This window comes from Cyprinus carpio, chromosome B15, assembly GCF_018340385.1.
Source record: "Cyprinus carpio isolate SPL01 chromosome B15, ASM1834038v1, whole genome shotgun sequence".
Lineage (NCBI taxonomy): Eukaryota > Metazoa > Chordata > Actinopteri > Cypriniformes > Cyprinidae > Cyprinus > Cyprinus carpio.
Window position 1 is genome coordinate 28,526,103 of NC_056611.1, and position 18,779 is coordinate 28,544,881.

Sequence of the window (18,779 nt, forward strand, 5' to 3'; positions counted from 1 at the left end):
AAAACAATCAAAACAATCAAAACAAAACGAAACAAAGCAAAACAAAACAAAACAAAACAAAAAACAAAACAAAACAAAACAAAGCAAAGCAAAGCAAAACAAAACAAAACAAAACAAAACAAACAAAACAATCAAAACAATCAAAACAAAACAAAACAAAATAAAATAATCTTTCATTTGAGAATGCCACATTGTGCAAGTTCTTTGGGTTGAAGTGGAAAATGCAATCTGGAAATGTTTTTTCTCATCTGTACTCAATAAGAAAGCTCATGAAATTTAAGCATGGCGTATTATATTAGTAACTTTGATCACATCTAAATAAAGCAGCCTTGTATTGACTGATGTGTTTGCGAATTTTCTACATTTCAGGAGTTTTATTTACTACGAGTCTAAGTGAAGTTCACTGATCAATACTGATAAAACTTGATTGAACTTAATGAAAATCACATGACTTGCACGCACCATGAGTGTACGATCAAATTGAAGCTGACTGAACACTGAAACGCAAACAAATCGGCTGAGGCAAATACTCAGTTGTCGGTAGCTTGTATTAATAGCCCCACCGCTCAGAGGAGCACGCAGGCAGCGTGAGAGCACACAACTGTGAGTGTCTGCGAGCGTGTGAGATCCAATACGTTAGCTGATCTAATTATAAAGTAATAACAGACGTGCACTTCCGTCTCACACTCGGCCTTGCAGAGACACGCTGAGCTCCATCTGTGTGTGTGTGTTTGTGTATATCGCAGACAGTGAATGAATGTATATTTGAGTATGAAAGTGTGTGAAAGATGGTGCTTTCTAGACAGAGAACTAGTCTTGGAGAAGAATACAATCGCTTTCATCATTTGTTTTCCCCATTCGTCCCTTCTCTGACCCTCCCTCCAGCACTCTCTGCTCACATGTGTGTTTTTACTTTGTATTTTTAAAGGAGCGCATTTAACATCCAACATATGCAACTGACTGAATCTGAATTAGTTATCTTTTGTGTTTATGTTCTTATGTATGCGCGTGTATATGTTAATTTACTTTCTAGTGAGTGAATAAACTGAATAAATGTGAGAGCTCTTCCTGTCATCCTCCTCCCAAAGCACTGCAGCAGCTTCTATTCTGAAAGATAAACAGATCGATCATTAATTTTTCCTCACTCTCCCACATTTTTCCTTTTAGGATGGATTGTGTCCTTTAAACCCTGACCTTCACGGACATATTACACTGAAAAAGGCTCGTATCCATGGCAACGGAGCTATCAATCCGATGGGACCTTGACATCAGGGATAGGCAATCTGAACGATGACAGACGTGATCAATCAAACCCTCACCATCAGACATCAGCATCAATCATCGACTAAACAGCTGCTGTCAAGCGGACAAACACGAACTCTGCTCCAAAACCTAGTAAGCTTCCTCCCTAGATGCTTTCAAAGCGTGTAGAATACAAAAAAGCTCCAAAAGTTAAGTAGAAACATTATGCTTCCTTTTAACATCATGTCTGGCCATATTCTAAGAAAGAAAAGCAATGCAGAAAAGTACTGTAAGTGAAATAAATGCCATACGATATCTAAAAATTAAAGGGTTACTCCACCGCAAGATGACAATTTGGTCATTAATCACTTACCTCCATGTCGTCCCAAACCCTTAAAAGCTCCGTTCGTCTTTGGAAGACAATTTAAGATATTTTGGATGAAAACCAGGAGGCTTGAGACTGTCCTATACACTGCCAAATAAATAACAGTGTCAAGGTCCAGGAAAGTATGAAAGACATCGTCAGAATAGTCCATCTGCCATCAGTGATTCAACCGTAATGTTATGAAGTGAAGAGAATACTTTTTGTACACGAAGAAAACAAAAATAACGACTTTATTCAACAATTCCTCTCCTCTGTGTCTCTCCAAATCAGCGTAGCTCCATTTTGGCGAATCTGAGCAGTACGCAGGCGGCTTACGCTCTTCTGTGCCAGCCGCGCTGCACTGTTGCACTGTTTTCTTTCAAACCAAAGTGTAAATACATGTAAAAAACGTATCCTTGTGGTGCGGCTGGCACAGAAGAGCGTAAGCCGCCTGCGTACTGCTCAGATTTGTCAAAATGGGGCTACGCTGATTTGGAGAGACACAGAGGAGAGGAATTGCTGAATAAAGTCATTATTATTGTTTTCTTCATGTACAAAAAGTATTCTTGTCGCTTCATAACGTTAAGGTTGAATCACTGATGGCAGATGGAGTATTCTGACGATGCTTTTCATACTTTCCTGGACCTTGACACTGTTATTTATTTGGCAGTCTATGGGACAGTCACAAGCCTCCCGGTTTTCATCAAAAAAATATCTTAAATTGTGTTCCGAAGACGAACAAAGCTTTTACGGGTTTGGAACGACATGGTGGGAAGTGATTAATGACAAAATTTTCATTTTGGGGTGAAGTATCTCTTTAAGTGAAGAGAAATGCGGATTATACACATTAATTATTACAGTTTTATAAATATTAAAGCAACTAAAATATTAATTATATTAATTATATTTAATATTAAATATTTAATATAAGATATTAATATTAATTTTACATATAGATAATATTAATTTGACTAATATATAATATCAATAAAAATAAAGGTACAAGTGGAGAGAAATTATATCTATGAATTATTATAAATATGAAATATTATATATATATATATATATATACATATTAATTTCTGTATTTTATATATATATATAAAATATATATGTATTTTATATATATATATAAATAATATTCATTTGAATAATATTATAGAATAATAATATTGAAAGAGAAATTATAATCAATTTTTATATATTTACATTAATATAAAATAATAAATAATTATACATCATTGTATTAGTATCATGTATCAAGTGTCTGTGAATGTTTATTTATTTTTATTTAAAGAGTGTGTGTGTGTGTGTGTGTGTGTGTGTGTGTGTGTGTGTGTGTGTGTGTGTGTGTGTGTGTGTTTACCTGAGTGTATGCTATATTAGTCCCATCTGTAACCTCCACAGTGAGGTTGTAAAACGATCGCTGCTCTGCGTCCAGAGGTTTAGCGATGACGATAGTGCCGACACCTTTCTCAACGTCAAACGTACTGTCCACATCACCGCCTTACATGAATACAGAAAACATGATTAAACACACTAACTCTATACGTTACATCTCTCTCTCTCTCTCTCTCTCTCTCTCTCTCTCTCTCTCTCTCTCTCTCTCTCTCTCTCTCTCTCTCTCTCTCTCACGCACACACACACACTCATATACAGATATTGCACACACTCACACACACACACACACACACACACACACATCTCTCTACACACACAACACACACTCATATACAGACACACCACTCACTCACACACACACACACACACACACACACACACACACACACACACACACACACACACACACACACACACACACACACACACACACACACTCATACAGATAATGCACACAGATTCAAACTCACACCACTGTAGTACTCAGGTCAACCAGATGGGGGCGATACAGGGATTGGAAGTGCTAAACACAAGTAGGATGGGATTTCCTCATTATACCCACAGACATACACACAACAAATACACAACCCACATATGCAATGCAAACACACACACACACACACACACACACACACACACACACACACACACACACACAACACCACATATGCAATATATCCTTATATAAACACACATATACAGACATCCTACCTATACAAAACACTAACACAATATATGCAGACATGTACACTCTCATATGTATGCATGTGTGTGTGCTACTCTGAAGTGATATAAAAAGATTCCTCCATTTTCTAAGTCTATATTTTTCTACACATCCTACACAAACATAGTGCAACAAACACATGCTGCCCACAAACACACAGCACTCTCTAGACTCGGCTCAAAGAGGAAAGAATGCCTCATAGACTGTTAACACCAACAAAAGAAAGGCAACCCAGAAATATGGATCGAAGAAACAACTGTTATATCGCTCAGTGAAAGTCAGCTGTTAGACTAAAAGGCTTAGTTCATTCAAAAATGAAATATCTGTGATTATTTACTCACCCTCACGTTAATCCAAACCTTTCTTCCATGCAACGCATGAGATGTTAGTTCACAGAACGTTCACATTGCACTTTTCCACACAGCAAAAGCAGACCAGAAGCTGTCAAGCTCCAAAATGCACCATAAAAACAGTTGAATTATATGATAACTGTGTGAGAAACAAATTGAAATTTCAGTTATCATTTAGTGTAAATCTCGCCCTCCACCACAGGCCTCAAACTTCACTCTAGACTAGTTTTGCTACATTTTGAATAGTCACAAGACAATGAATAACAAATTTTGGTATCACTCATTTTTTCATATGAGATCCTGGACCACAAAACTAGTCATAAGGGTCAATTTTTTTAAATTGAGATTTACGAATAATCTGAAAGCTGAATAAATAAGCTTTCCATTGATGTATGGATGGATTGTTAGGATATGACAATATTTGGCCGAGATACAACTATTTGAAAATCTGGAATCTGGGGGTGCAAAAAAAAACCTAAATACTGAGAAAATCGCCTTTAAAGTTGTCCAAATGAAGTCCTTAGCAATGCATATTACTAATAAAACATTAAGTTTTAATACATTTACAGTAGGAAATTTACAGAATATATTCATGGAACATGATATTTACTTAACCCTCTGGAGTCTAAGGGTATTTTTGGGGCCTGGAGAAGTTTTGTCATGCCCTGACATTTGTGCTTTTTTCAGTTTCTTATAAATATCTAAATGGCTAAAGTCTAATCTCACTGTAATCAGCACAAACTAGGCTATAATAATATGTGAGCAGCATGTATGTACATGATTGTGTTTTTGAGAAAAAAAAATGTTATGCGTGGTTAGTGAAAAACTAAAAATGTTAAATCACTTGAATAAGGCAATAAAACACATACAGAAAATTGGTTCCCAGGAATTTTGAGAACTGGAGCTTGTAGCCTAGAATTTTTTTTTTCTAAATGATGTGAAAATCATCTTGTTTACTCACTTACAGAAAACAATATATTGATTTAAATTTTCTAAGACACTTTTTGTTGGTATAAGTAATATGCGAGTAGGCGTCAACTATCATGAATTCACACCTGAGAAGACAAAGGCCTGCATAATGAGCTGCATAATGAGCCATTCAGTCACCTGTGTCACTGAGAGGGATGAGTTACAAGAAAGAATGTGAGGACAAAATAAATCTATATAATTTTATGTTTGTAGTTTATTTAGAATATATTTAATTATCCCACAACATAATTTAATATTCACTTGTGAGTGCAGTTAAACAGTTTATTAGGAAAAATCAAAGCTGACTTTCAAACTGAATTTTTTGCATCATTACTCCAGTCACACAATCCTTCAGAAATCCTTTTAACAATCTTATTTTCTACTACAAAAACATTTATTGTTATTATTGTCATCATCATTATTATTATTATTATTGTTATTATTATTATTATTATTATTATTATTATTATTATTATTAATGTTGAAAAGAGCTGATAATATTTTTTTTAGGTTTTTTTAGGGGGGATAAATTGAAAGAACAGCAATGATTGTTACATTTGTTACAGTTACATTTATTGGTACATTTATATTATTTACATCAAGCTTTTGAATGGTATAGTAGTGTATATTGTTATTGAAACTTCATCATATTTCACTTGATTATACATTTAGTCAGGAATTATAGTTTGGAAAAAGTCTTTGGAAAAAGTCTAACTAGTAAAATGTTTACACGTTATGTGAAAACTAGTACAAGTATATAAATCAATAAAAAGAGACTTACTCATGTTTATGATCTCTGCTGAATAAAGTGCTTCATTCTTTTTTCTGAGGAAATCCAAATCTCAAATCCTCAACCACATCACATCTTTTTGGGGTGAATTATGTCTTATTCCTCTCATCGCGAAGCAAACAGTAAAATAATAAAAACTTGAAGAACAGTCTCGCTGCGTTGTCTTCTGTTGTGTGGGCGTATTCAAAAGCCGCGCGCTTCAGTGAAACATTTGAATCTCAAAAGCGCGCTCGGCGCGGGGGCGTGGTCGCATTAGAAGATAATGAAGGGAGACGTGAAAAACGGACATCGCGTTGTTTTTATATGTATTACTTTATCACAGAATATTTGTTTTCAGCAGCACTTGTTTAGTTTAAAAGTAGACATGTCAGGCTTTCTATAGATATCTCTCTCATGTCTCTTCGTTGAGTATTCACTGAGTTACAGTTTCATTTTAATGACGCATTTGTAACTGAAGATCAGGGCAGACAAAGGCTGCAGACAGCACTCCTTGTTTGTTATCTTTATTTTATAAGTGCACAAAGTTTTGTTGTTATTATGTCTGTATACAAAAAAAAGTAGACCCTTTACAGATTCGATTGATGTATTGCACTTATCTGTACGATCAAAACTGAAAGTGTAATTTAAGTTCTTTTCGGGGTTATCAGGAGAAAATACCCCAAAACGCGTATACGCGTTAATCGACTCCAGAGGGTTTTAATATCCTAATGATTTTTGGCATAAAAGAAAAATCTATAATTTTGACCCATACAATGTATTTTTGGCTATTGCTACAAATATACCCCAGCGACTTAAGACTGGTTTTGTGGTCCAGGGTCACATATTTAAATTTTACCAATACAAACAAGACTTAAATTTCAGTCTGTTTTCATTCATTCACACAAAACTTCAAAAGTTTTTTTTTTTTTTTTTTTTAGCCCCTTAAATCTATTTGCTGTCATTGTATGGAAAAAAAAGCAGCATCACCATTCTGACTTATGTCTATAACAGAACACAATTCATGTTATTTTGGAACAACATGAGAGTGAGCAAATGGTGTCAGAACTGTTATTTACAGGTGAACTATCCCTTAAAGGCGTAGACCTCCTAGTTGCATGAGTGTGTTTGAACCCCTATGCGTGTGAACAGAGGTGAAGTGTGTTTTGGCAGGGCGCTATGCTCCCTCTTCACACTCGTTCTACACAGGGTGCATTAATCATCTCATGCCGCCTGTTGCTGTAACACCTGGTGGAGAGATACACTTACATACACACACTTTCATTCCTCACCATCCACCCTCGCTGTCCTCACACACTCTCTCTCGTCTGGCAAGCTAACCCTGGGCTGACCCCTGACCTTTATGGACACTCGATTGGCTGTTTAATGACGCATTTAATCAGGCCGCAGGTAGCTGATTTTAGGTAGCTCATAAACAAAACACACACACACACACACACACACGAATGGAATCAGGAATTAAACCATTATCACCACTGCATAGTAAATGCGAGGCGCACACACACATGCATACAGCAATATATCAAATGCACATTTAAATCACATTTATATCAAGAAACACACCCTCAAATTCACATCCCAACCAATCACATTTAAGCAACACAGCACAACACCAAGGGATGATGGGAAAGCAGAGCTAGCTGATGGTAACAGAGCAAGAGCAGTTCTGCTGAACTTATATAAATATAGAGAGGGAGAAAGAGAGAAAGACTGGAGAAGAAAGAGACAAATAGAATTACTGAAAGAGAGAGATAAACATGCAGAGAGAGAAAAAAAGACAGACAGACAGGGAGAGAGGCATCAGGGCTAGACAGTAAGGACTGATCTGATCTGATGAAATTGTCACTGCGTCATTATGTAAGTTTATCATTTGCAGGTGTTTAGAAGATGTCAATGTAACATTCAAGCAATTTAAAAACCATTTGAGACGCAAAAAGAGAATTTTTCCAAGATGGGCATTTGGACATATTTGGGTCTGTTTCTGTTTTCTGCATTATTAGATGTGAAAGAAAACGGTTTATGTTAAAATCACCGTTTTGGAGAATATTAAGTTAAGTGAACATTAACATCCTGAAAAAAAAAATCCATGTGTATCAGTATAGTGGATCCGTGCATTCGGTCTTAAAGTGACAGTGGCATAAAAGTTGGGACATTAAAAACAAAATTTGTTCATTTTTAAAAAATACATTTACATTGGTCAGGAAAACTTTGGAAATCTTTTCTTTGTACTTTTGTCAATTAAATAAAAGTTAAAGAGAATGAACAAATCAGAGATTCTTGATTTTATTGCATTTTACAAAATGTCACAACTGTTCTGGAATTGGGGTTGTAATAAACCTGCTGCGGTTTGTGTTCTTTAAGGGACAGTTCACTCCAAAACTAATATAGTACACATTTACTCACTCTCAAGTTGCTCCAAAGCTGTATGAACTTCTTTCTTCTGTTGAACACAAATTCAAAAAAACTTGAAAATTGGTAACCAAACAGTTGATGGTAGCCACTGACTTCCATATTACAGGAAAGAAAAAAAAATACTATGGAAGTCAATGGCTACCGTCAACTGCTTGGTAACAATATTATTTAAAATAACTTGTTCTGTGTTCAACAGAAGAAACAAACAACTAAAGTGGAGGGTGAGTAAATGATGACAACATTTTCATTTTGGGTGAACTATCTCTTGAAAGTTAATAAAAAAAAAGAGGAAATCATTAACTGCTTTTGACTGAATAACTTTTGTGCTTGTAATCTACATTTAATTTATACAGTGAAGACTATGGATTGCTATTTTACATTTGATCATTCTTATCTATTTCTTATCTGAATACTACCTGAAAAGCACTGTATTTCATTTGTATCACTTTTCTATTGTTTTTAATCTGTGCTATTGCCTGTAATTTGTTCATTATTGACTGTTTGTTTGTTGTAATGTTTGAACTTTGTATTAGTTTTTGATGTGCTATCAAATAGGAACTGAAAGATTTGTTAATCAAATCTAAAATGTTGGTGTTGTAACAACTTTATTTATTAGAAACATGGGCTCAAAAACAATGAAAAACTGAAAATTTCACCAGGCAACGTAAAAATCTGTAAATAAATAAATAAATAAATAATCATTGCGTTGAGCCCTGGACATGCAGAGAGAGAAAGACAGACAGACGGAGTTGAAGACAGAAGAAGAGATCACAATACAGAATCAAAAGACAGAAAGAGAGAAACCACAGAAAGAAAAACTGACAGAGAGAAGAGTTAAGAAAAAAAAGAGGAAAAGAGTTCGGCTGAACTGATAAAGATACCTTCTGTAGAACAGTTCCTGCCGCAAGCGGTCTGGAGTATATAGAACATCTCACGGAAAGAGCGTGGACCTTCCCATATGAAGCATTTAGAAAGAGAGAGAGAGTGAGAGAGAGGAAGAGAGGATGGAAGAGAGATACAGTAGAACAACAGAAGTAAAGAATGAAGAGTCGAAGGATAAAAGAAATAAAGAGGCCTGTGACTCAGAAAAAGAGAGGCAGAGCAGCGAAGGAGTGCAGAGCAGGTGCTGCTGAAGCAAACAGAAGGTATCTGAACACCAAACGGCATGCATGCTGCAAATCTGACTCTCCCAATGCCTCCCATATCAACAGATACAGGACCTCAGTGTCCAGAACATCAACATCACTGTGTAATCACTCAGCTTTATTAATATTACTGCAGAGCATTATTAAAATTAACACACTTTCTAATATAATATAATATAATATAATATAATATAATATAATATAATATAATATAATATAATATATAATATAAATATAATATAATATAATATAATATAATATAATATAATATAATATAATATAATATAATAATTAATTTAGGTTCGTTTTATGGCCAATTATTTAAAATGTATTAGTCATTTGTTTGTGTGCATACAAACCTTACATCACCATAGATACAGACAGCCGCAAGCAATTGCCATGGTGACCGTGGAATGGCAAAAGATAGCAATACAACGCCACAAATCATGCAGTGAACCACAAACATTCCCACCAACTCTAAACCATAATATGCAAATATTTGGCCTAATTAATCTTTAAATGAATTTCATCTAACTGTAAGCCAAACCTATCATTATAAAATCCAATTATATATATATATTTCAAGATTTTATTAAAAATAAAGTTACAATTATTTCTAAAAACACACCATTTCAAATTTTGAAATGTAAAAAAGATTAAAAATTTCAAACATTGTTACAATAAATCCCAACCCTTGGCATTTATTTTCAATCCTTCACTAAACGCTAAAAATCCACTTGCATCTCTATCCTGCGGCTAAAGTCGTCTTTAAATTGCGTAGATCATCACATTAACATAAAGCATCCAAGCTCTCACCTGTGATGTCAAACCACAAGGAGGCGGAGCCTTGCTGTTGGGCGGACACCACACCTACGATGTCCGCCACTTTATCAGTTTCCATGACGGTGAAATTGTAAAGCTGCTCGTCGAAGGCGAGAGGAACGGGGCTGGCCGGAGGACGGCGGATCCACTCGATGTGCAAACGAGCCGTCACCCAGCGCTGAGGACGTCCATTATCCACTGCCTTCACCTGCGGTCAGAGGTTAAATGCACATCAGGAAGACAAGCACACCAGGCATTAAAAGGACTGAACTGAAATGGAAGAATGCATCCAGTGTTGACCTTTGCATTGAATGCAAACAAAAGAACGAACCTTTTACAAGAAAATCTTTTTTTTAAAATGTCAACTCCCTCATTAAGAGAATTGAACTGCTATATATGTCAAGGGAGTTTTTCAAGACCTGGAAATTATTATCTTTGAGTTTACAAAGGTGACACCTGGTGAGACTATTTCTTGTCCTAATATCACATATGGATAATTTATATAATTCCAAATAGGTGGGGGGAAACTTTGGCATGTTTGTGGAACATGTCACGTATTTGGCGCATGAACATAGTGGTCTAAACTGCTTTAAACATGGCCAAGATGGTCTACCAAGCATGCTTCCTTGTTTGTTTGTTTATTTATTTATATTTTTATTTTATTTTATTTTCTGTTTTATTTTATTTTATTTTCTACTTAATTTTACTGTATTCCATTTTATTATTCTTTATTTTATTATTATATTTCATATTTTATTTTGTCTGTTTTATTCTTTTTTACTTTATTTTGTTTTATTATTTTTTTTATTTTATTCTATTATTTATAATTGTATTTTTTTTATTATTTTTATTTTTGTTTTTATTTTTTATTTTTTTTTGTTTTTTTTTATTTTTTTGTTTTGTTTTGTTTTATTATTCTTTTTTATTTTATTTTATTTTAGTCACATAATATAAAACACTGTATTTCATTTTATAATCACATACACATGTGAGATTAAATGCAGAGTTCTGGCATGAAACTAGATGGTGCAGTCCGATAGGTCTAACTTAATCTGATCTAATGACATTATCACATGGCACAGCTGATTGGTTCTCTCCTGTAGCAGTAGCCAATGAGCTCGCTGCTCAACATTTAAATATATGACTAGTGCATGCTGTAGCAGTCGCAGCTTGCTAAGAAACCCTCCACCTTCCCCAGCTCCACCTGTATAGATCTGCTACGAGGTGATTCATGTATGCTATATATGGGCGTTATTTCATGTATGTTATATTTACAGCAGCAATATTTCTTACATGCTCACAGCAGCATGTTTTGGATGTATTGGCAGTAGAAAGTCACAGCAGCATAGCAGATCTATTCCGCCAAAACCAAATACATAAACATGCCAATCCCTCCAAGAGTTGTCATGACAGAACTTATTTTAGAAGCTTAAGACCCAAAGCTGACTCACGGTAAGAATATCATAGGTTCCAGCTGTGAACTGTTTCTTAGGTGATGAAACCACACCGGTTTTGGCATCGATTACGAACTTCCCATCCTCGTTGCCATCGATGATGCTGTAGGAGAGTTCAGCGTTGGCGCCCTGGTCTTGGTCATAGGCAAACACCCGATATATAGGAGCGCCTCGCTGTTTACGGGTGCGCTCGGGTAAACGGACCTGGTACACCTTCTCTGGAAATGTTGGTTTGTTATCGTTAACATCCAACACCTGGATCACCACCCATACTGTGGTGTGTCTGGGAGAAGGACCGCCATCTGATACAGTCACCTGAACACAAAAACAGTGATGAGCATGAGGATAAACTCACATTTGCATTCAAAACACTAATAGTTTTAAAAGAAGTCTTTTCTGCTCACCAAGGTTGAATTTATTTGATCCTGAAAAGTGGAGACTGAAAGTGAATATTTTGGCATCCCCTTATGTAAACATTTCATGGTCATACTTACAGTAATATATAAAGTAATGGAGTGTTTTTTTAATAAACAAAGTTGATTTTTCAGTGCCAGTCTTCAGTGCCACATGAATCTTCAGAAATCATTCTAATATGCTGATTTGCAGCTCAAGAAATATTTTAATTTGATTTCATTTAATTGTGGGCCGAGTTACAGATTTGTTCAAATCAAACAGTCACAGCACAAGAGATGCTTGCCTTAGTAAACACTACTATTCATGGTAAAAACCCATTATAGATGGACAGGAAAGGAGAAATAAGATTCTCTATGCATCTGATCTTCTACATATTTTTTCTCTCTGTAGAATGAAGTGATGATGAGTCATGTTCCACTTTTTTCTCATTTCCGGTTTCTGATATTCGATCCATTTTTCTTTTTCATTAGCAAACATGCTCATTGCTCATCCACCAATCAGCATGGCGGCACGTGGCCGCCGGCCAATCAGAAGAGTGCAGTGGAACGTTTAAATGATATCATTAAAAACAAAAGACATTGTGTGTGCCATCCATCTCGGCAACAACAACAGAACGATTAATTCAATTCACTTTATTCATTTCCTTTCACCGACCGCCGTGCCACGCCTGTACAAATTCAATCTGTCTGTCTGAGAGAAAGAAAGAGGGAGCCATAAATGAGAAAAAAGAGGGGGGTTGTAATAAATTAAAGGGGCGTTTGGTCTGTGTAATGTTTGGGTGTCAAGGGATCACACGGTGAACGGGTAACATAACATGAGTGACAAGTTCGTTCTCAAAAGATCAACACGACAAATCGCTTTTATTACAAACACAAAACACCCAATTGAAAACACTGACTGTCGCACTTAAACATACTGTATGCAAACAGACTAGCAGAGCAAGCATTTTGAATTTCAATCAGGCGTCTATAGGACGATAATCTTGCGTTCATATGAAGTGAAAATTGTCATAATTCTCCCATACCTCACAAAATTCATCTGCAATTTGAAGGCAGTGCAAATTAGCATGGCTCGCAGCTCTCACACCTGAGGTGTGTTTGTGTGAACGCAGCTATATGTGTCAATGCGGGTTCGCATAAGTGTGTCTCACCTCCAGTACGTGCTCAGCCTGTTGTTCACGATCCAGTTTCCGAGAGGTTGTGGTAATCAGACCTGCAACACACAAATCACTCGTTTTAGCAGGCTCTTTATAAATATTCTTTGATCCAACCACTTCTGCAGTCTCTAACTACAAGTAATGACAGAGCTTTTGAATTATTCATTTAAAATAATGATATCATAAGAGTCATTTGTTTGTGAATCGGACTGCACTGGTCTCGCTACATGCAGCAACTCAACAGTTTCCTTCCCATGGTTTTGTGATGCACAGTTTTTCCTCCTCATGTTCAGTTCAGACTACAAGCCATTTCTTTGGCATGGTGCTATAGATTGAGCAATAGACACAACTGTTGAAAAGCACTGAAGGGAACACTAAAAAATAAAGATATACATTATACATGATATATAGTAGTGAGAAAAAATACTGAAAGATAAGCAAGTAAGCAAATAAATAATATAAACAAAACAAAGTACGCAATAAATAATATAATATTAATAGTAATAAATAATTTACAAATTTTGGTGTCAGAAAGGATTCATTATTCAGCAAGGATGCATTTAATTTAACAAAAGTGACAGTAATAACATTTATAAAATTACAAAATTCTGGTTTCAAATAAATGCTGTTCTTTTGAACGTTTTATTCACTAAAGAATCCTGAAAAATGTAGCAATGCTTCCACAAAATATTAAGCATCTCAAGTCTTTTTAACATTGATAATAATCAGAAATGTTTTTGAGCAGCAAATCAGCATATTAGAATGATTTCTGAAGATCATGTGACACTGAAGAGTGGAGGAATAATGCTGAAAATTCTGCTTTGCATCACAGGAATAAATTATATTTTAAAGTATATTCACATAGAAAACAGTTATTTTAAATAGTAATAATATTTCACAATATTACAGATTTTACTGTATTTTTATCAAGTAAGTGCAGCCTTGGTGAGAAAAAGAGACTTTTTATGAAAACATTTAAAAATCTCATGGAACCCAATTTTAAAGGTAATAATATATTAACTATAAGGAATGTGGGTAGTGCAATTTATTTAAAAAAACAAGTTTTTAATAATGTTAAAATTACAATTGAAATGATTACTTTATCACTACGAAAACCAATTTTTGCTACGTTGATTTTTAAATTTTTACTTTTGCAGCCCTGCTGTTGTAGTCCTACAGTAACGTGCTCCGTGGCTCGTCAAAGTGCCTGCAGGTCCTTAAGTATGCTTTCTGATCAGGCGCATCCCAGGGCACCCCATCACTGACCCATATCAGAGATGAAGAGAGACACAAGGAGGAAGAGAAAGAGAGGGGGCGGCTGTGTTGAAGCAAGGCACAGTGGCACAGGGCACTCGTACTGAGAGAGAGAAAATAAGGAAGGAGGAAACAAAAAGAGGAGGACAGGAGAGGAGGGGAACGAGGGGGCAAACAAAAAGACCAGAGACAAAAGTTTGCTGATGACATCATGCCTGTAACACACACACAGTCCGTTTGAGGCCCCACTGGATAATTGCTGCTACCTGAATGGGGTTTACTGGTCAAAGTGGGCATGTGGGGTCTTAACGTCTACAGACTTCTGATCTCATCGTCATGGCAACCAGAGGCTCGTTACACAGCTACCGCTCTGGACCGGCATGTGTGGGAAAGTAAGTCCACATATGGGGGGAAAATGGATGGATTAGAGCTCTAACGTTGGACACCGAACACCCACGCAGGCTTTTTATGCGACGTCCATAATATAGGGTACTCAAAAAAAAAAAAAAAAATCCCCAGACGCACACTTTTATAGTCGAAAGTTTCTCTTAAAGGGACAGATCACCCAAAAATGAAAAGTCTGTTATCATTTACTCACCCTCATGTCATTTCAAACCTGAGTTTTTTTCTTCTGTTTAGTACCATAGAATATATTTTAAAGAATGTCGGCAACCAAACAGTTGATGGTACCCACTGACTTTCATAGTATGGAGAAAAAAAATACAATGGAAGTCAATGGCTACCGTCAACTGTTTGGTTACCAACATTCTCCAAAATATTTTATTTTGTGTTCAAGAGAAGAAAAACTCACACATTGACATGAGGGTGAGAAAATGACAGAATTTTCATTTTGGGCGATCTATCCCTTTAACCTACTTTTAACTAACAGCAATGGATTTGCTAATGAGGGTGTCTTTGTGTAAGGATCCAATCAGTGAGAATGAGTGTGCGCTTAGCTTAAGAACAGCTGCATTCACTGGAATTAGCATATTAATTAGAGAGACGAATGATTACAAGCAATTAACTAAAACAGCAATAGTATACAACAGCATACCTATACAGGCCAGTTATCTGTTGCCTTTAGAATATGCATGAGTTGTAGCTTCCTTTTTATCTTTTTAGCTTTTGAGTTATTTTATAATCGCCACATGCATTTATTTCACAGTGCATTTGTCTTTTGTTCCTCCACAGTCGTTAAAGGTTCATTCGAGAGGCATTGATTTCCCAAGAAACTCATTGTGGATAAAAATAACGTCAAAACCTTTGGAAACTGCCGGCGTTGCATGTGTTTTGTGCGTCGAATGGCTGCAGGTGGGAATTGGCCCATATGAGTGTGTCTGTGATTCATTGGCAGGGTCGGCGTCATAAATTCGAAACGTGCACCAAAGGAACATAAACCGGCCACACACACACACACACACACACACATGCATGCTGAGATCACACTGCATCTATAAATCAACAGCCATCTGAAAAAGACAAAGAAACAAGAGAGTGGCAGATTTCAGTTTCAGCAAAGAGGCGATTCATGCTGGTTTTTAAATTGCACGCTTTTTCTAAATGTCAAAACGGCATCCATAATTTATAGTGAGCCTTTGCATTGTCGTTTGCACTGATTGAAAAAAGTCTCACAGATTATTTTTTTTAAAAAACGACATGATTAAACAAGTTTATTTAAATGCATACTTTTATCAAGTAAATGTCATAATGGTTTGAGTCCCTTTTTATCCCCCTTTTGAACTTGAACAGCTATTTTCAGTATTTCTGCTTTAATTATAACTATTTTATAAAGAGAAAATGCGATTACTGATATATTAAAGTAATTAACCATGAGTCATTTTATAATTCCAGGAAATTCATGTGTATGTCCTTTGATAAAAACAACAATATCAGATTACATCTTGATTTTAATATATTAGTAATGCATAATTAATTTTAAATATGATTTTTAAATATGATTTTTTAAATATTTATTAAATATATTAATAATTAATATATAATATATAAAAATATATTAAGAGGTTATTGTAATATTAATAATTTAATAATGTAATCACTTTTTAAACAAAATTCTAATCTTAATACAAAGAGTAATCTTAAGTAAGCACCCTCTGTCAGTTATTCAATGTGTCTTCATCAAAAAATATAAAAGTATAAAAAATTATATATATATAATATATATAATATATTATATATATATATATATATATATATATATATTATATATATATATATATATATATATATATAAAATATAAAAATAATATTTACATAAATATATAAATATAAAAATAATTTTAAATCTCATGCAAACAATGTTTTCTTGACAAAGAAATAATGCAAAGAGTACAGCACAAAACATTTTATGCAAGCACTTGAATGCAAACTACAAAAGCTTTCAGAATGTCTTTTTAGGAATTTGAACCATTAAAATAAAAGTTATCATAGGAAGGACTATTTACAATTATGCATTATTTCTAGGTAACTAATCAAATGTAGACTACCAATGAAAAGTTTTATTTTTTTGCGCAAGTCTCTTTTGCTTGCCAAGTCTGCATTTATTTGATTAAAATTTTTTTATTAATAGTGATGTTTTTTTTATTATTTTTTTAATTTTAGATTAAAGTTTTTAATTTTGATATATTTTAAAATGTAATTTATACCTGTGATCAAAGCTGAATTTTCCACATTATTACTCCAGTTTTCAGATCACATGCTGCTCAAGAGACATTTCTTATTACTATCACTGGTCGTGCGTGGGTTCATACGTTTCTTGGGTATTTCTGGCCTAATTCTGTCAGTACATTACAGATAAAACGTAAGGCTTTATAAAGAAACAGCACTAGAGAAGTACTTTAAAGATATGGCTTATTACTGCTCCTCAGGCCATGCTATCGCAGAACTGACGAACGATGCTTTTGATAAAACTCTGGGAGTCGTCTATTATTCCAAATGATCCATTATGGAGGATAATCAGAATGATCGCAATCACAGTGAGCAGAACGAATGCGGATCTCCGCGCCGTAGAAAACAGGGTGTTTACATGCTGTAGAAGATGCAGTGATTATCGGAGCCGCAGCAGACAGAGAAAGAGAGCGCACTATTCTTAGAGTCTTTTATCATGAGGAGGAAGACAGAACAGAGCGAGAGAAAGATGGAAGGATGTTAAAGAGTCGCAGGGGGACGGAATGGAAGAGTAAGAAACAGAGCAAGAGAGAAAAAGACACGTAAGGCCTTGTGAACGAGAGAATGGGAGGGTGATACAGCGAGAGAGGGAGGAGAGGAAGGTGTTAGGAGAGGATAAGAGAGAGATGAGAGAGGATGAGTCGGAGGGGGAGGAAAGACGAGGAGGAGATCTCAGGGTTGGAGGAGACGAAACCCGCAGACGAGATTCACAGAGACACAAATTACTGCTGAGACAAGCAGAAGAGAGAAAGAGCGAGATTTCACAAGCCTTTTGAAGAGTTTAAAGCTGAAAACAAGCACCGTTGTCAAAGTTTGAAGACTGTTGACCATTCATCCGTCCAAATAGACTGTGACTGACGAGTGAATAAAATCAAGTCAGGACGTTGCTAGAATGACAGTCTGGCCTTGGCTGTTTTACCTGACGTAAGTGAATGAAATGAAAGACATTCATGCGCTCGACTGAAGCGACTGTCTAATAATGATGGAAATGTTTGTGTTTAGCTCTCCTCCTGTGATCTTACATGCTGTCGCCTCGTCTGCAGGAGACTCTGTTTACTGACTGCAGAGCAGCTTTCAACTTTAACTCAGTGGAAAATCATTTTAAAAGATGTTTTCCCCCCTATGGAATCCCACACGGGACACTTGTGTGATCTGCTCCATGCATTAGAGAAAACCACAAAAAAATGAGAGTTTTGATGTTGTTATGAGAGCTAACATTTCACATAGATGCTGGCTTAGATATGATATGATGATTATATAGGAAAACATGCAAGGAAAAAAAAACTTTTATATAAATACGTATGCACACATGTATAATGCATTATAACACATTACGTATTAGTTATGTATTTTGTGTGTGTGTGTGTGTGTGTGTGTGTTTATTTTTTATAAATAATACAGAATTAAATATATGAATTTGTTTAGGATTTTTAATAATAGTTTCTGTAATTTGTTTGGTTTTACATTAACTATATACATACTGTAGTTTGCATTATAAATGAATAACAAATATTGTATCAATAAAAATATGTATATTTACAAAAAAAAAAACAAAATATTTTAAATGGTTTAAATGGTTTAACGAAAATATGAAATGTGA

At 35.2% G+C, this 18,779-nt stretch overlaps 1 protein-coding gene across 6 annotated transcripts in view; it reads right to left on the minus strand.

Annotated features, from left to right (window-relative positions):
• LOC109103656 (protocadherin Fat 3-like) overlaps nt 1-18,779 on the minus strand; it is a 298,734-nt gene that overhangs the window by 45,952 nt on the left and 234,003 nt on the right. For 4 of the 6 annotated variants that reach the window (XM_042740152.1, XM_042740153.1, XM_042740151.1 and 1 more), the window contains 5 exons: nt 13,235-13,296; nt 11,668-11,985; nt 10,211-10,424; nt 9,131-9,199; nt 2,973-3,112 (listed from right to left, as the gene is read on the minus strand). In XM_042740152.1, coding sequence (XP_042596086.1) covers nt 2,973-3,112; nt 9,131-9,199; nt 10,211-10,424; nt 11,668-11,985; nt 13,235-13,296 — 803 coding nt within the window. The remainder of the gene's footprint in view (nt 1-2,972; nt 3,113-9,130; nt 9,200-10,210; nt 10,425-11,667; nt 11,986-13,234; nt 13,297-18,779) is intronic. The other 2 variants (XM_042740154.1, XM_042740156.1) reach the window with 1 other exon arrangement.